Consider the following 20,042-nt stretch of genomic DNA (forward strand, 5'->3'; position numbering starts at 1 on the left):
CAAATCAGAGATTCATGAAATATTGTCGAATGAATCGTAGAAAGCTGGGATTGTAGTGTGGACACAGGGATTGTATTGAGGATCGCATTATTTTGGTGTCGATCCTGGGATTCCAGTGTGAATCCAGGGATTCCAGTGAAACAAAACTCCAGTATAGATGCTGGATCCTGGTATTTGATTGTGGATGTTTTGGTTCCAGCATGGATCCTGATATTTCATTATGAATCGTAGCATTATAGTGTGAATTCTTTTATTCCAGTGTGGATCTTGGTATTGTAATGTAGATCATAGGATTTCAGTGTAGGTCCTGGGATTGTCGTGGGATCGGATCTATGTGGAACTTGGGATTCAAATGTGGATTCTACGATTTTATAGGATCCTGGAATTCCAGTGCGAATCCTGGTATTTCAGTGTGGATCCTTTGATTGTAGTATGGATCGTACAATTTCAGTGAAGATTCGGATTTCAGAGTGAATAGCAGGATTTCAATGTGGATCTTGGGATACCAGTGTGAATCCCAGAACTAAAATGTGGATTCTAAGATTTCAATGTGGAAGTTTGAATCTAGGTATTCTTGTGTGGATCCTTGGATTCCAGTGTATTAGAATTCCAGTGTGGATATTCGGATCCCCGAGTGAATCCTGGGAATCCATTGTGGATGTTGGGATTTCAGTATGGATCCTGAGATTCCTGCCTGAATTTTGGTATATAAGTTTGGACCCTTTGGTAACAAGGTAAATCTTAGGATTGAAGTGTTAATCTTGGAATTTCAGTGTGGATCTTGGAATCATAGTGTGGATTTTGAGATTCCAGCCTGAATTCTTGTATTTCAGTGTTGATAACAGTGTAAATCTAGGGATTAAAGTGTGGATCTTGGAGTTTCAATATGGATTCCGGGATTCCAGTGTAAATCCTGGGATTTTAGTGCTGAGTCTGGGTTTTCAGTGTAGATCTTGAGAGTCCTATGTAGATCCATGGATTGTAGCTTGGACCGTAGGATTTCTATGTGGATTCGAAGATTGTAATGCGAAATACAGAATTTGAGTGGATTTCAACTAGGGATCATAGGTTTTCAATGTAGATGCTTAGATTCCCGCGTAGATCCTGGTATTCCATTGTGGGTCATTGGATTCCAATGTGAATCCCCGTGTTCCAGTGCAATATCTGGTATTCGAGTGTAGATCCTGGGATTCCAGTGTGAATGCTGGAATTCAATTGTTGATACTTGAATTCCAGTGTGGATACTGGGATTCCTTTGTGGATTTCAGTAGATGTAGATCTGTATCTCAGTTCGGATACTGGGATTCCAGTTTGGATGCAGAGAACCCAGTGTGGATCCTGGGATTACAATGTGACTCCTGGTGTTTCGGTCTGGACCCTAAGGATTCAGTGTTGATGCTTGCATTCTAGTGTGGATTAGATTCTATAACATTCCCCAGAAAACCATTCCCCAGAAAACCATTCCCCAGAATTCCGTTCCCCAGAATGAACCATTCCCCAGAATCTCATTCCCCAGAATACGCCATTCCCCAGAATTTCATTCCCCAATGTGTTTCACTACCAATTTGTTATTTCGTATTTATCTAATAAAGTTATCATAAGTCTTCGATAGTCGTTCTTCATCTAACTGTATTGCCGTTGTTTGTTTGTCATATTAGTTTTAATATTAGTATAGTTATAGTTCAATTAGACCCCATGCTGTCCGTTGAATTTGAAAATAAATAAATAAATATTACAATATTACAATTACAATTAGAGTGGATCGTAAGACTGCAGTGTGGATCTTGGGATCCCAGTGTGGAACCTGATATGCCAACGTGGATCTTGGGATTGGAACATGAACCCTTGTGGCTTCCAAGGTGAATCCAGAGATTCTAGTGTGGATCCAACGATTCCAGTGTAAATCGTAGGATTCCAGTATGGATCCTGAGTATCTAGCGTGAGTGCTGGGATTGCAGTGTGGATACTGGGATTCCATGATGGATCTCGGGAATCCATTGTGCATCTCCAGAATGGATCCTGGGATTCCAGTTTGGATGCTGGGATACCAGTGTGAATACTGGGTTTCCAGTGTGGATATTGGGATTAAAGTGTGGATCCTAGGAATTCCACAGTGGATTCAGGTATTTCTGTGCGGATCTTGGACTCCAGTGTGGATTCTAGAATTTCAGTATGGATCATGGGAATCCAGAATGGATTCCGAGTCTCGTCTCTAGTGTGGATGCTGGGAACCCAGTGCGAATAATGGGACTGCAATGTGGGTCCTGGTGTTTCAGTCTGAATTAGTTGGATTCTTTTTTTCAGGTGTGAGGTCTCTAAAGATCCTATTTTTGGGATACTCGTTGCTACCAACCCTGTCTTGATTATCTTTAGATTGAGATAATAAATTGATGGTCATTTCTAGCTTCCTTTGAGGACAAACGCAAAGAAAACTTTGACAAAGGACAGGCAGAGCTCGATAGAAGGCGGAAGGCTTTGATGGACATCCAGAAAAAGGAGCAGGTAATACTCTCGTTAACATGTAGGTATGAATAAACTAAATCGTTTTTCCTTCCAGGAGGAGCGCGATCGAAAGGAACGCGAAGAACAGGAAAAGATACGAAAGGCAAAAATGGAAGCCGAGCTCAAGAAGCAACAGGAACTTGAGAAAGAACTGCAACGTCAGCGGGAGCTCGAACAGGAGCGTGAAGAGCAACGAAAACGAGAACTGGAGAAGAAAGAGTTGGCTAGAAAGTATGTTCATTTCTATTTCTTTTTAATATAAGATATTACGACGGAATGCATTCGTTTTTTCAGAGAGCTCGAAAAGCAACGTCAACTTGAGTGGGAGACTCAAAAGATTTCGGAAATGCAGTTGCAGCGTCAACGCGAGCAAGAGAACGTATTGAAGTTGAAAGCACAAAATCAATCCTTGAGCGTGGAGCTGAGTACCTTCAACGAAAAGATCAAAGAATTGTCTCAGAAAATATGTGACACTCGTGTGGGTGTGACCAACGTGAAGAGTACCATCGACGGTATGCGCACTACCCGAGACACTCAGATGAGTGAAATGGCTCAGCTGAAGGCCAAGGTCAAGGATCAAAATCAACGGTTGGTACAGCTTAGCCAGGAGAAGGCCAAGCTGGATGCAAAGAACAAGACTGGCGAAACGGAAAGTCAGTTGCAATTCTCGAACAAACAGGTGAGTGAATAGTGTAATGACAATTTTATTGTCAGAATTGCATTCGAACATCTATTTGCAGATAATAATCCAGCAGCTGAAGGATAAACTAGAAAATACTAAGCAACAAATTGAGAACAAGACAACGGACATAGATATCAACAGTAAACAATTGACGGAACTGAAATCTCAACTAACCGATTTGATTGATTCGTGCGAAAAACTGTACATGGAATACGACATGCAAAGGATTCAGGTGAGATCACTTCCATCCGTTCTCACGAGATCTGAAACTATAACACTGCGGAACACGGTTTTGTCTCAAGCACCAAAATACCGCTATTAACTCAATTAAAGATTGTTGAATCCATTGCCATTTTCAGAAATATCATAGCACGTATAGTTTTTGAGATATTAGCTGTTGAAAATGCTAAATTTGACTATTTCAGCCAATTTGCATGCAAGTTTACCAGCTTGGATGGCAATTTATTTGCTTAATTTGCCTCAGAACTCAAACTTCATGTGTATAACAACACTTAGCAACAAAGTTCATAATACTTCCGATGTTCAAAAGTTATTTTTTGTTGGTTTAGAAAAGTTTTGTATTTCGCCATATAAGAGAAACAAATAATTTTGTATGGAGACTGTGCCCATACTCGCATAACAGTCCCATATTATATGGGATTTCATATATAAATGGGACTGTTATGCAGTAAGTATGTTGAAAAAATCGATTTAATCTAAATTTAACCATGCAATTTCATCCAAATTATATCTGAAATGAAAGTTAAAGTCCTATTTTGTATGCTTGGTGGATTAGATCTCATTTTTTTTTGATAGATCATTGTTTAATTTTTATGTAAACATCAATAAAACCAGTGTTTTATGCAACTTTGGCGACCTGTAGCTAAACATTGTGACGTGCTGAAATATTTCTGAGAACGGCATCAGATTCAGCTGTCCAAAATCTACCAGAGACACATAATTTGATCCTTGAGACTCGCGAAAATGTCATTTTTGTTACGCTGTGTAATCGTCACATTTATCACCCTAGATTTTGGAGATGAAGAACAACCGCAAGAACGAATCGTACACTAGCGCTTGGGATACGGCCAACTCGTGGCCAGTGCACGACACCAGTGCAGCAGCCGTTGTGGAAACGGTGGTCCCGAGTGAGGATATCAAGACGCCCCCGGGCTACGTTAAGTATCGTGCCATTTATGAGTTCAGTGCGCGCAACGCGGACGAGATTACATTCCAGCCTGGTGATATTGTGATGGTAAGTAGTTCGGGGTTTAAAATTGATAAGGAAAAGGACCCTAGGATTTTTGGAATTTTTGATTCACTTCGGCATAAATGCGCCATAGACTGAAAGATTTTATATCGTTTATTTGATTGATTGCTTATTTTTTCCTTTTCTCTGTGGCATTATCATATACCTATCTACTCTTTAACAAAAGCATTTCATACTAAATAACTAATCAATTATTCTTCTTTCAGGTACCACTGGAGCAGAACGCCGAGCCGGGATGGCTAGCGGGAGAAATTCATGGCCACACCGGATGGTTCCCAGAAACGTACGTGGAGAAAGTCGATAGCAATCTGAACACTGTAGTAGCGCCTGAGCCGGAAGCTATCGCCTACACGGAACCGGCCGCAATTACCTATACTGCCCCCGCCGAGAGCAATGAAGTACAGTAAGTTTGTTTAATAGACAAAGAAGTTGAATCTACGATTTTTCATAATATCTTTTCTTTTACATTTGCAGAGGTACATCATTAGAAGAGACAAGAATAGCTAGTACCGAAAATAACACGAGTCATAATAATAATGTTGTTGATGAACAATTTACAGCGACTTACAATGGTGACGTTGAGTACTATGTGGCTTGTTACGCGTATCAGTCGGCCGAAATTGGCGATCTGGTGTTTGACGCGGGGGAAATTGTGGCTGTCACCAAAAAAGACGGCGACTGGTGGACTGGTAACATTGGCAATCGCACTGGAATCTTTCCTTCCAATTATGTACAAAAGCAGGAAACTGTAAGTACTGGCCTAGAGACCGGTAGTGAGCCTAGTGTTGTAGAACCTGAAAAACAAGTAATTATGTGTACAAAAGAGTTCTGGGAGTGCTTATCTTAAATGTTCTTCTCTGTCGATTCTAGGAAATCATCAACGGCAATCAACAGCAGCAGATAACCCAACAGGAAACGGAAGTGAATCGCAAACAATCGACACAGGATGCAGAGGAAGCTCGAAATCAGGCCGAAGCCGACTCGGAAGTATCGCAAATCAATACTCAACCTCCGCCGGCACCCGCAGCCAACGAAGAGAACATCCGCTACTCATCGATGTCGTCGGCCACACCCAGTCTGCGGAAAAAGGGCGAAGTCGCACAAGTAATTGCACCGTACGAGGCTACTAGTTCGGAACAGCTGTCGCTGACGCGCGGTCAGCTTATCATGATTAGGAAGAAGACTGACTCTGGCTGGTGGGAAGGAGAATTGCAGGTAATTTTCATGCGAATAATTCAACCTCATAGTGAGTCCCAATACTTCAGTTTGACTGAAAACTTAGGCGCAACTTCAAAATGGTAGTTGAGGGAGGATGCTACAAACAAACTAGTAAGGGAGCAACTCAGAGAAGTGACGTTTAGAAGTCTCAATCTCAACAGAGCAGACTTTTTAAGAAAGCCCTAGTGGAATTATTTCTAAACTTGTTAGGGATATTTCTGGTTTATTCCTTGAAGAAATTCTCATTCTCATTCTAACTTTGGAGGAACTCATAGAGATATCTTTCTGGAGGCATCACTGGAGAAGTGACCCGAAAAACAGTTAAGTTAAAGGGTCACTCAAATAAAGATTTTGTATTCTATTCTATTCTATCTCTGGAGAAATTATTGGGTGTATTCTTGACACCCTTGATGTTCTAAACTACTATATTGGAGGAAATCGTTGCAAAAATCACTAATTCATCATTGAATACCTACTTAGGACTTCTTTGAAAAACAGAGAATTATTTGAATTATGTTATTCTAATGTTATTCTAATAGAACCTTAAACGTAAAGTTTGAGGCGGTTTAACATAATATGATCAAGAAATTCATATCATTTGGATGTCGAGCCCTCAAGTTTTCTGATAAAGTTTAAGTTTAGTACACCATACTTATCAATACCAACATATCAACCTTTTTGAACTAGGCAAAAGGACGACGACGACAGATCGGTTGGTTCCCGGCGACTTACGTGAAGATTCTACAGGGTGGACGCAATAGTGGTCGAAACACACCGGTGTCTGCTAGTAAAGTGGAGCTAACGGAAACGATTCTCGGTAATTTTCATACATAACGACACCAAATGTATAAACCCGTTATTCCTATCATATATTACTTCTCTTGCTGTTCGTTGCAGATAAAGTTATAGCACTGTACCCGTACAAAGCGTTGAACGATGATGAGCTCTCGTTCGAGAAGGACGACATCATTAGCGTGCTGGGACGAGACGAACCCGAATGGTGGCGCGGCGAACTGAACGGCACAACGGGACTCTTCCCCAGCAATTACGTTGGTCCATTTGTGACGTCAGGTAAGCGGACGCCGGCCACCGTGGCTAGTTAACACGAAAGAACAATTCTGATTTTGGGCCATCGATGAGTGCATGTAGATGTGCATATTTATTTTCTTTATGTTTGCTGTCAATGCTATGCTCAGTGCTATACGTATAATTTCTGATTATAGATGATCACGACTGGAATATTTTTTTTATTGTAACATAGTATGTTTATTCGATGTATCTATTCTTACCTGGCGTAAACTTTATGATTTATTATTATTTGTACATATAGCAAATGTCTGTAAATGATCTATCGATTATTATAAATTCGTCTTTATTTGAATCTGATTTGTGTATTGTTTTGAACGAATTGAAAGAAATATTGAATGTAGTAGCAGTTCATCAACTATTGCTTTATGTAAGAGTGTAGCCGAGCTGTCCGTAAATGGTGGAGATGGGGAGGATTTAATTGCTGTGCAGGTGAATGACATCCAAATATTTCATTAAAAAAAGATTAAAATTGTTGGAGTAATTATCAAACACATTTCTGTGCATATTCGGATAAAAACTTTAAGAGGAATAATTTGGTTCTGTTTTGAGATATCTAGGCATTAGTTCAGCTGGCAAGATCTTTGACAGAATTCTGGGGAATTTCATAATGGTAATCATAATTGTAAGGGAGTCAACGTGGCGCAGTTGGTTACACGTTCGCTTTATAAGCGGATAGTCATGGGTTTCATAGAAATAACCTCTTTTCAATTTTTGCCATGTAGAATGCCCCAAAGCCGTTTTCCCATACAAAATTATTATCTTCAGATAGCTATACCTTCGCCGTTTATGTTTTTTTTTTGTGACGAACTACAAATTAGTATTTAACAATTTGTACGAAAACGAATAATTTAAAAGTTACAGATAGTTTGCATTGAGACAAAAAAGTGCACCAAGGCAAAAAGTGTTCAAGCAAAAACAAAAATAAAGCGTCGAATCGACATGGTTAAGGTGACACATGTTGGAACCTAAGCATGGCTGGCACAATGGCCGGCTTGTGCCCCTACTCACGATTTCAAGGGCACTAATCTGCTGAAATAATGAAAGTATAAAATCAATCTTCTTATTTTAATCTTTCTGGTAGTGCACAAAGCTAAAATAGAAACTGCACTGTAGTGTGACGCTTCTTTCGCGAGAATTGTGCCTTCAAAGTTTTGGTACATTATTAAATTTTGATTCCAAGCTGTTTCAGCTTAAGTGATAAGGAACAAATGCGTTGAATACATCAAGATACGACGCAAAGTTTTTTTTCTGCTAGATCACTTTTGTCCTGGTGCAGATCGAAGTAGGCAGCGCGCGCTAACGGATTTGTTGAAAATTTATCTGTCACGTTTTTATCGTCTCCGAATTATTTGATTCGGCTAGTGAAACGGTTGGTGCAGTTTTTTGAAAAAGTGTCTATAGTGGAAATAAAACGGTTTATTCTGCACGCGTTCTTCTGGGCAGTGCTTGAAGCGCAATCTCAAGGTGAACATGCATCAATGTCAAACCTCAAGTTTTCAGGAGTACAAGTCTGAAAAGCTGAACAGCAGATCGGGCTGAGGGCTCGATTGAGTGGTCACTCGCTGATAATGACGAAGCCATGTAAGGCTCGCATAACGTAAAAGCTGATTTCGTTATACGTACATTTTGGTTGTCTGGGTGGGATTTGGCTTCGTTTCATCTTCACCAGAAAAATCGTTTTTTTTTACGTCACCCATGTTTTTTTTCTCGTTTTAGTTTGCACACGTTCTGAGTGCAATCGTGTTCAGGTTTTCACGTAGGGAGACTTACGGCTTCGGCACCATTCGACTATTATCGGCACCAAATTTCAAACGCCAAATACACAGTATTTTTCTGTCAAAACACATTAGTGGAAACTTTCAGATGATTCTTTGTTCTGCCCCCTTCCCGCTGGCGAGATTTCCGAGAGTTAAGAGTTCTCGAAAGTGTGCATTGAAGATGGAAAGCTACTCTCTAGCTACATCCCTTGATTTCTTGTGCAATTTCGATTATTCTTGTCAATCACGGAGAAGCAACTTCGAATTGTACGGTCATTCAATAGTTATCAAAAATTGTGGTAATTTGTAGTTCGTCACATAAAAAAATTGAAATACCCTCCCCTTGGTTATGCGACTTTGCCGCGATGGGAGGGCATAATCCATTAGCCCATATGATGGAAACCAAAGACGTAACCTGTAGTGGTGGTATCACATTTTGGCATTTTTTGCTTAAAGCCGCGTCATAATTCATATGGCATAGACGCAATAATAACGCGGATGTGATCTAACGGACATTCTGCGTCATTGATAGAATTGATGCCCATTTCAAATAATTAATCTATTCGAAGTGGACATTAATACTATTGGTGACGACCAGTTTGCCTTTTGCTAACCAGAATGATCCGTAGCCACTCTTAATATTAGCTAGCTAGACACATCGTTATCATATACGACGTAGGGAATATTACTGTGAGGAAAATTACTAGTTGATTCACTGAGCAGAATTAAGTGGCGCCAATCTTATTTTAACATAGTTTTTACATTGCCATAATAAGAAATACCTCTTTTGTAACAACGGTATAAATAATCTTATTCCAGCTTCATTTTCGCAAAATTTACAAGTAGAAAGTAGGCGTTGTGAAGCATTGCATTTGCATTTCGAAAAGTGAATCTTGTAGGAGACTGTAATAGAAGCCTAAGGTAACTTTACCCTTAAATATTCACGACTATGGAAAGTAAGACGCTGAGATCGATCATTAGGGTACACTTGCTAGTTTCGAGAAATTGAATAGACAAGGAAAGTGACTTTATTCTTTAAGGATTTATGAACGTAATGACCAATAAATACTTTTAACATCAAAAAATGAAATTAACTTGAACTACTACTAAACAGCCTAATTTTGTTAAGACTTGACGACAATTGACATTTAAGACCCTAATCTTACGTAAAAGACAGGAGTAATAAGGATAGCACTTAAATGACAAATTATTCAAAACCATTTTGACTAGACAGTATTAGTAATGACACAACTACACTACTATTCCAAACAAATTCTGATGGAGCTGCTGATTTTCACAATGTTTCCTTTTCTAAGAAGCAAGGGAATATGGGTATTTTTCAAAAACAACCACGTCACAATACAAATAAAAAACAGTGTTCATGTGGGCACCATAGTCCGTCTGAGTATTGGTCCTGGTAGAGGGGAAACTTGGCATTTTTTGTAATAACATAACAAATTACCTGTCTATGCTTTAACCGAAATGTGAAATATGGTTCAGTAAAGTGAAATATGAATTGTAAATATCAAGGATGGAAAAAAATCGTCTCTAGCGACAAACAACACGGTATTTGAACGGTCTAAGAGGGCCGTCGCTCTTACAGCAGCATGATTTGAGCACTTCACTACACGTGCGTTTTACCGATACATGAAGCATCCGATGCATCGTTTATCGTGGGACAAAGAGTTTGTCAGATAATGTTACAAGTTGCGATCAACTCGAATCATGCCACATTCACGAGATTATTTTTCGCGCAGACCATGTGCAAATAATTTCAGAATCATAATTAGCATGTACAAAGGCAAATCACAAAGGAAAAACGAAAAAATCCTCAAAATAATAAAACTTTGACCCGCGAACTATTTATCGCTAGTGCACATTCAGAACGATGTATTATTCGGCGAGCGCAGTTTGTTGTGATTACTTAAGGCGGCAGAATCCGTCATTGATTTTGGAATTTTCAAGAGCAGATTTTTTGTTCAAAACCAAGAAATTTTGCAGGAAAATGTGTTCACTGTGTTGAATTTTCCAATTAAAACACAGTGAACACATTTCCATCGAATAATTTTCAGTTTTGAACAGAAAAACTGCTTTAGAAGTTCCGATGATGACGATGATTACGATGACGGAGCGTTGAGCGTTAAGGTGACGATGAATCGAAGCCAAAGTTCAAATTTACAAGAGCACGGATCTGGAGAACGAAACACCCGTTTGAGCTGAATACCTAATCGATTGGTCACCACCAGCTAGTAACCAATCGATTAAGTTTTCAGCTTAAACGGATGTTTGGTTCTCTAGATCCGTGCTCTTGAAAATTTCAAGTTTGGCTTCGATTCATCTTCACCTTAACGACAAAAGGTTAATCGTTGTTGCTATGATCGCACGATAAAGGCAACCGCGATGCATCATGGATTTTGTCATGATCACTAGATTTCCATCCTTGGTAAATATTTTATCGAGTTATGGAATATCGAGTTGTGGAGAGGCGAATGTATTTCTATGATTTTTGAATAAATAAATCATGAAAATGATTCAAAAATCCACGTTAATCAATGTAGAATTCATAAAACATTATACTTTTTAGAATCACAAGGAACTGATACATTTTTTCGCAAAATTGTGTACGAAAATCGTGATGGGCGATTTTACCCCGTCGCTAAAAATAGTCGTGATAAGACATCAGTTTTGCATGTTTCAAGAAATATTTTTTTTTACAAATACAACTCCTGTGATATTTTTTGATTATGCCTAAGACTTCAAAAAACGACATACCGCGTCGAATTTTTTTTTATTGATGCTTGATTTTGACATATGAATCAAATTGCTTAGGTGGCGGTCTTACCCCGTCTTTCCCTACTTATGATCGCCCTTATTTAAAAAAAAAAATGAACGACGTTTCATATTTGTTTTGTTCCATGCAATGAAGGTTCGACAGAAAATTATAATTTTCCCGTCTAAAACCAACAAAAAGCCATAACTTGTCCACATCTCAATCGATTTTTATAATATTTGGAGCAAAAGTTTCTTACTGAAATAGCATTTGAACTACCATGACATTGGCAACATTTGCTTTCTGTTGAGCTAGGGACCTTAAAAAGAAACTTTTGTCCCCCTCCAATTTGTGCCCTCTTTTTCGAACTCAACTAGATGGTCGCCCTACTTGGAAAGAAGTTGTGAATTAAGCAATTGAGAAGTTTCAAAACTTCTCGCGTCAGCGGAATTAAATTATTGTTCTAAACAATGGTCTAATCCACAGGTGTACTAAATTTGCTCGGTCTGAGAATTGTGACACTAGAGCGGGGCACGCTCCCGTATGGTCGCCACGTGATCTGGACCCGCTCTAGTGTCAAAATTCTTCGACTGAGCTGGTTTAGTACACCAGTGGATAAGACCATAGCAATTTCTTGTGACAGGTGGTTTCTATTAACACGATCAAAGCAAGCAAAGAAATATATCGCATCTGAAGCGGTCCATGATCGGAAATGTATCGCAAATTGTAACAAGTTTGATAAATAAGAGCAGCGATCGAAGTCGCAAAGAGAGAGCGATAATAAAATCCATTTTTTTTTCGCTTGTTTAACTCCTACCCCGTGTTTTATTTTACTGGCCCGATAAACAATCCCCGAACGTTAGCAATTGTGTCCCCAGGTTTGGAATTTGTTTAGAGGGGTTTTATCATGTACTGCTATGCTTCCCATCTAATCAGAGTTGTAGCAGTATACGATAAATAGGCTTTCACAATATGCTGTATATCATGATTATTGCAGAGAGCGATAAGTGAGAGATTCTCTTAATTTTCTCAGGATTCAATTTTTAAACGATTCTTGTATGAAATATCTTGAAATTCGTAAAGGATGGCAAAAAGCAGAGGTATTTTGGAGCAATTCTTGCTGAAACTAAGCCGCCATCGGCACATATCGTTAAGGCCCAAATAAATATGGTGCAAAAGCCAAAACTGAAAAGCAGTTTTCTCTTTTTAAATGGACAAATCGAAGAAAATATGTAAAAACACATAGCTCTTTCATTTGCTAAATAAAACAGCTGTGTGTTTTTATTTTCTTCCATTCGTTGGTTTAAGAGGAGAAAACTTTTTCAGTTTTGACTTTTGCACCATTTCTACTAGGGCCTTAAGATTCAAATTTTATTTCACTGATTGGTAGTAAGGTACCGTCGGGTAAGTGGATACAGAAAAATCAATAGTCAACTTCATTGTTATGTACAGCCAACGTTAATAATTTAATTCAAACTTTTTTCTGTGGATGATAAATGAGGGACTAATATACTTCAAATCGTCAATTATTTTGATTTTTCTGATTGTTATATATTGAGCATGAGGGACTTGAAAATTTGCGCCAAATGATCCACTTGCCCCACCATGGTGGGGTAAGTGGATCACCAATGAAAAAAATCTATTCTCAAAACAAATGAGGTGTAATTATGTATAGTAAGAATAATAATAATCTCGTTCATGTCATTAGTGCTAGTTATGTTACAATTTGATACTTTTGAAATAAAAAAGTATCTTTATTTTATCAAAATATTATGACAAATATTTATATATTAATTCACAGTAAAAAATATTGTAACTAGAATAATTTGAAGAAAATTCATCTATTTTCTTCTCATAAGTTATACAGACGTATTGTAGGATTAATCCTGAAGATGTCCCAGAAAAACACTCTTAGTTTAAAAATGTTAGTGAAATTTACTTTTGTTTAACAAACTGAAATATTTTTATTCTATTCGTGAATATAATTGTACCATCCGTCTAGAACAATTAATATCGTCAAATAAAGTACGATAACATGCTTTCAATTGGAGAATTTGTTTATTTTGCTCTATCGCAATTCAGCTTAGATAAACCGCGAAAAGTTTTGTTTGAATTTTGCAATATTCATTCTTTTATATATTTTTTTCATACCAGAAAGATTCAGCTGGATTAATTCAAATTTTCTACGGAACTTTGACAAATTTAAGCTAGGAATGAAAAAAGTTAAAGGAAAACAACATTTGAGGATATTCAAACTTATTCAATTTGCATAAGGAGTCTGCTAATATGCGATAATAATACTTGGTCCACTTACCCCATCCCATCACAAAGTATGGAGAAGTGTACCATGTCCAATATATCTGTATTTATTTATAAAAATCACATATTTTTCATTGTGATTCACTCAATTAGAACTGAAATGCGCACCATGTGTTGAAAAAATAATAGTATACGCTTTAAGACAGAGATTTTTGATTGATAGAAAACAATTTAGAAATTAATTGATTTTTGCAGCTAACAAGTTTGCTTGTGTTAGTGTACGTGTATTACGTGTTTTGCATTAGTATTAGTGTGAACGTAAGAATATAACCTAAAACGAAGCAATGGTGCGAAAACATTCAACATATTCAAGTATTTATGCTTAATATGGACAAATGATCCAGTGTATTGATTCCACCAATCTTTTATCATGTTTGAATTTCTACACGTCCGCTAGACAGTTAAGAAATCGGAATTTGTTTGCATCAAATAATCATCGAACTAACTATACAAAATTCGGCCCAATGAATCGAATGATGTCTCTATATAATCAGCATTGCACAGAAATTGGTCTGACCACGTCGCAAACAAAGCTAAGACAATATTTTAATTACTTAAGATATAATACAACATAGAATTTAAGCAAACGTGTAGTCTACTATTGATTGACGAAATAAATATATAAATATTGAATGTTCAGCTCAAAAAACTTTTAATATCTACAGTTTGTAGTATATGCTAAAACTAAAGGGTGGTCGTTTCGGTTTTCTCAAATTGGACCCCTCGTACGGCTAGCAAAACAGTTTGCAAAAAAGGTAAATTTTTTATGAATCTAAGGTATTTTTTCGCATGATATGTCACAATGAAACATAAAGCAAACTTAGTGGCATCGTATAGAGGAAGGATATAGCTTTCAGTTAAAGCTAAAATAATTTTTACGACCGTTTCGAATTTGTCCGCCATCTTGAATTCCAACAGACAACCGACATCATTCTGGTACCAAATTAGCATTATAAAAGAAGAATCATTCTGGCAAAAGGATTACAAATAAGATGCTTTTTTTGGATTTGTGTAAAGAAAATTAGCCAATATGGGAGAACAATCAATTTGGTCTCACATACAAACCGACTTACAAATTTCAATGCTAGAAGTAGAAAGTTGTGATTTTTATAGAACAATTTGTTCTTAATATAGGGTTGATGTCTATCGTAAAAATATTATTAAAGATTACTTTTACAGTTCAATATTGCTAGAGTAACTAGTTTTTTTTTGTATAATATGTTATTTTTTAATTTTCGCTTTTAGTAAGTTACTTATTTTCGCACAACAACTCATTTAAGTGGCCTATGCTTGCCCACATCTTATCAGACCATATAAGATAATATATTCAACACCATAATCCAACAGGTAACGTATAACGAGAATCGAGGATATCTACCGTATCGTATGGGTTGAGAAGCATTTGCCGCAGCATCCCCGCAGGAGAGGACTGCATCAATAATAATGATAACTCCTACAATAGCGACAGCAACAATAATCAGCCGATGTTATTGAATAAAGTGTGGTCACGAAATTGAGAAAACAGTAATACAGATCATAAAAGTATGTATATGTATGTGTATTATTATCACCCACGAAAATAGCATGTATCTAATACAGAAATTCTACACCCTTGGCCAGATGTTTCTTAAAGCTCGGAGATACGGCGCGGTATCATTGTAACCCAAACACGCTATCTGTAGCAAAATATATTGAAAGCAACCATTGTCTTCTATTACTGATTGGTTTACGCAGGTAAATTTCACTGGATATCTGTTATGCTTCGTATAATCGACGAAATTCGTGGTGGAAGAACGACCAAAGGGTTGCTTTTGATAATCTGTAACGATCTCTATCTATTAGCTATCATATCGACTGCAAGCGTACTGATAACTCACTTGTTCATTGTTACTCTTGAAATGTTATGTATTTATTATGGAAGAAGTGTAGCTCGTTTCAAATCGTATCTATATTTAAGCAAAATCATTAGAAGACCACTTTGACTATGTTCAAACATGTTGAAAAGCAACCAAACGTTGGAAAAAATTCATCAATCGATCGATAGCATCATGCACTCAAACAAGTAAAATGATCAATCAGTTTCACTGAAGCTTACTGTTCTCCAACGGAAGATCATCAATCATCATCATTATTATTAGTGCGATAAGTGTTTGGTAGCTTCAAATTTTATTGATGTTATGTTCCCTAAAATCACAAGAATCTCTATCGTATCCATTCGTAAAAAGCTGATGTATGATTACGCTCAAATCCTGTACAGATTAAGTCATTTTTGTTGCTTCTAATGCGATCGATTTATAACTGTGTTTACTTTGCAAAATTTTACTTTTTTTTACTGTCAAATTACAACACTTAAGTACAAAACAAATATTGATTTTATAAATCTAACAATAAACTATACAATTCAAAGCTGATGCCACCGCAAAACAAGGAAAAGTGCTCTATCGGAGTAGTTTTTAGGGTATTACTGATTATTACGTTAATGTGTGAACATATATTAGAGGCATATAAATTAAAAGAAACAAAAATACTACATTCCATATGTGAGTTCTAGAAAGCTTAAAAACATGAGGAAGCAGCATATTAACGCTACCAACAATAAGTCAAGTTGTATTCCGGACACGAATCAATTACGGTGACATGTAAAAACTAACGTACAGGAAAAGCTATGTTTATCGATATCGAAATGAGATAATAATGGAAATAAAATCAAGTTAATTCTCCACAGCATGTCGATGGGCAGTTTTAACCAATGAAAGAAAGATTTAAATACCCCCATTCCCTAATCCCGATCTCAAAGGTATTATTCATCATTTTCTCACAAAACAACAATTTCAGACCCTTTATGGATCGTTTTTGTGTGTTTTTTTTTGAATCTTTGCAATAAACGCAACACTACGAAGGATGTTAACACTCCTCTTTCTATTAAAACAGAAAGAAAGGGCGTCCAAAACGGATTTTTTTTTTCAATTCCTTATTACAGTCATCTCTCCCTTACTCGATATTTAAGGGACCATCGAGTTAGGGAGGTATCGAGAAACAGTACACATTTTTTTCAATTTTTGAAATTTTGATTATTTTGAAAAAGCTCATTCAAAATAGTAAATTAAATATGAAAAATAGTAAATTTTTAGTACATTTAGTAACGTGACACTTTTTGCATAGTCCTCAAAAATTCAATTTTTTATCACCCTGAAATGACCTGTCAATCTTCATTTTATTATCACTATAATCAGAATTATCAAATTTATGAAATTTAATAACATTTGGGGAATATTTGAAAATTTTCATGGAAATATCGAGTTAGAGAGGTAAACTTGCATAGGAAACTGAAACAGATCGCATCGAGTTAGGAAACATCGAGTTAGAGAGGTATCGACTTACAGAGGGATCAAAGTATGCTAGATTGAAGAGACCGCGTATTCTATCGAGTTAGGAGAAATATCGAGTAAGGGAGAGTTAACTGTAGTAACTCTTGAAAGGGAGAGTTGTCGTAGATCGCAAAAAAGTAATAAGACTTGTTACCAGCTTGGTGGTCAAATAACGAATGAATACATTTATTTGCTACGCCTTTATTTATACTAAATTGATGACAGCTCTGTGATGGTTTCTCGCCTACTCGATTGTGCTCCTCCAGTCTAGCCTACTTGATTAATCTTCAACAGTCAGTTTGCTTTCATCTACTGTCGCGAACGGCTGCAGTACAACTAGTCTCTTTTTGAAACTGTTAAAAGTGTGCTTCGATATGGTTGAAATCAAGAACACTTTGAGGTTCGCCTTTCCTCCAGAATCTGCGCGGCCATCATATGAAGAAATCGCGGAATTTGTGAAATCATTAGATTTCAGAATCGTCGAATTGGATACTCTGTACAGACGAGCAGAAAATCACAGCGTTTACCTAAAATTCAAGAGCCAAACAGCATTCAAGCAAGCGTTGGAGAACAATGGGCATCCACTCCGCTTTGAATATGCGAATGGAACAACAGTGATGGTGCAAACATCAGATGCGGAGGGCAACTTCCAATACGTTCGAGTGTGTGAACTGCCACGGGAGCTACCCGATAAAGAAATATCGCTGGTGCTAGGAAAGTACGGAGAAGTTAAACGTGTGGTACGTGAGAAGTTTCCTTACGGTCTTGGGTTGGACATATTCAACGGTGTTCGTGGGGTACACATGAAAGTGAAGCATGAGATACCACCGGCTCTTTATTTCCTCAATTGGAGAGGTAATGTCTTTTATGCTGGGAACAAGGAAAAATGTTTTATTTGTGCCCAAGAAGGACACAAAATGAGCGTCTGTCCCAAGAAAAAGACCCAACGTAATATGGACGAGGAAATGAAGGAACCAAGCACCTATGCTGGAGTGGTGAAGGAAAATACGTCGGTGGATAAAGAGAAGGCAATGGAAGTTTTGGAGATCGAGGATTTAGAAACTGAAAGCATTGAATCGGAAGAAGCATGTACGGGAATGCAGGAAAACGAGAAAGTAGTGGAACCCAAGCCTGAACCGGTGCCTATAAGATTTTGGAGGTCCAATGGGAAAACTTATACGCAATATGCAGGGATTGCAAAGATTAGAGTTTCGTAACCGCAGAAAAAACGGGACTTGGAGGCCAAGTCGTCAAGGAGTGTAAAGCAGAGAAGCTCTTCCCGACTATCTACTATCAATTCCAAGTCCGATACATCAGATTAGTTCACTTGTTAGTTTGATTATAGTTTTTTTTTAAATTAAATTGTATAAAACAATATAATTTAAAAGATCATCGGCTCCGTGAAGTGTTAAACACGCATGAGCCTAATAAATAAACAATTAGAAAAAAATAATCTTCAACAGTAACATTTTAAACATTACATTCATTTCTTATATCTAGGTGTTCTCTGTTGGGCAACACTAGAATCATTTTCAAAATTTTATTTTGAATCCTCTGCAGAGCTTCTTCATGGTATTACAACAGCTAGCACATATTGGTACAGCATACAAAATCGGAATTCTACATGTTTTGCTCTAGACCAATTCAATTTTTCACTTTTAGAACGTTTAATTTCCGGATTTACAAAACGGCGTAGGTAAGTTTTTCAACTTTCGCAACCTAACCTCTACTTTCACCGCTCCGTTGTATGGAGAGACAAAGTGACTTCACCACGAACCAAAACAAAACACTACTTGAGTCGATTTTACACTGGTACAAAAACATCGTAAGTAACTGAATGAAACGGCTTATCATTTTGTCATACATTTTTTTGTGGGAAACGATTGAAATTACCCAGTATTTCAACGCGAGCTGATTACATGCCAAATTTAAGCGATGTACACGGCGAAAAAATGTAAAAAGGAGATTCGTTTTAAAAACAGTTTTAGAAGACAGGTTGTGATTCTTCTTAATTATTTTTTTCAAAGCCGTATGGAAGTTACTACGTCGATTTGAAAAGTAATCGAGAAGTGCTTGTTCTTAAGACAATGGGCGGTATGAATAAAATGTAGTAAAGTTGAGCTTACTACATTCGATATAGTAAATGCTACATGTGGACTACGAGTGGAGCATGTTTGTGTCATTTTACTTTACTACACCTTTCGTACATACTACAAACAACTTGATGAATATGAATAATATGAATAAAAGTAGCATTTATTACAAAGCTACTGGTAGTTAGCTTCAGATGTTGCTACACATTATTTTAAATTGCAGAATTGAAGGGAACAATTTACATTTAATCGTGTTAGATTTGATATTTCGAAAGGTATTTTGAGACTTCCTTAAGAATGTTATAGTTTCGATTCTGGTAAGTTTACCGTAGAAATTTTAATTTTTTATGTAAATTCTGGCTTAACGGTAATCAATGTAGGTTGAAATTTAGGTATTTGTAAAGTAATTCTGAATTTATCGTGAGAATTATGACATCCCGGATTCTCTGGATTCCTTTTGAATTCTGGAATCCCTGTACGAATTTTGGGATTTCAATTGACATTCTGGATTTGTTATGATAATTCTGGAATTCTCGGCATTGTTGACCATTTTAGCCAGCCCGGCCTTTTCGCCTTTTCCTGCCTTCCTTTCCGTTCAAGTTCTTCTTGTTTTTTCTTCCGCTATCCAATTCTAGCTGATCCGGTGTATGCCATTCTGCTGACTGAACAATTGTCTTCTCGATAATTTCTTCTTTAATAAATTGCATGTCGTCCTGAAAATCAGGCATTCCGCATTCCATAACTCCGGCGTCTGTGTTAACAGCCTTTTTCTTTTTCCTTTATCTTCCTTTAGGGACGAATGACCTTCGGGTTAAAGTCCCTCTCAAACAACAACAACAACTTTATCTTTCTGGTTTTCCGCTGTAGGCAAACATCTCTATGATGGCCTTTATGATCTCTATAATGATCTGGATTTGAACGGAGACACATCAGATTAGTTAGGGAGGAGAAGGGTGTGGTGTCGACCTTCACAT

General features: G+C 37.3%; 1 protein-coding gene across 5 annotated transcripts in view; it reads left to right on the forward strand.

Annotated features, from left to right (window-relative positions):
* The window catches only part of LOC5570923 (intersectin-1), a 30,001-nt gene extending 13,667 nt beyond the window's left edge, over positions 1-16,334 (forward strand). The window contains exons 4-15 of one of the 5 annotated variants that reach the window (XR_002500507.1): positions 2,405-2,502; positions 2,558-2,733; positions 2,797-3,181; positions 3,243-3,416; positions 4,215-4,439; positions 4,661-4,857; positions 4,929-5,259; positions 5,325-5,669; positions 6,360-6,489; positions 6,570-6,743; positions 14,955-15,149; positions 15,228-16,334. Coding sequence is in view for 4 of the 5 variants with exons in the window: in XM_021844907.1 (XP_021700599.1) it covers positions 2,405-2,502; positions 2,558-2,733; positions 2,797-3,181; positions 3,243-3,416; positions 4,215-4,439; positions 4,661-4,857; positions 4,929-5,259; positions 5,325-5,669; positions 6,360-6,489; positions 6,570-6,775 (2,267 nt within the window). In the remaining variant the exon portion in view is untranslated. Of the gene's footprint in view, positions 1-2,404; positions 2,503-2,557; positions 2,734-2,796; positions 3,182-3,242; positions 3,417-4,214; positions 4,440-4,660; positions 4,858-4,928; positions 5,260-5,324; positions 5,670-6,359; positions 6,490-6,569; positions 7,052-14,954 lie in introns of those variants that run through there. The other 4 variants (XM_021844908.1, XM_021844907.1, XM_021844909.1 and 1 more) reach the window with 4 other exon arrangements.
* The last annotated feature ends 3,708 nt before the right edge of the window (positions 16,335-20,042 follow it).

Source organism: Aedes aegypti, chromosome 2, assembly GCF_002204515.2.
Source record: "Aedes aegypti strain LVP_AGWG chromosome 2, AaegL5.0 Primary Assembly, whole genome shotgun sequence".
NCBI lineage: Eukaryota > Metazoa > Arthropoda > Insecta > Diptera > Culicidae > Aedes > Aedes aegypti.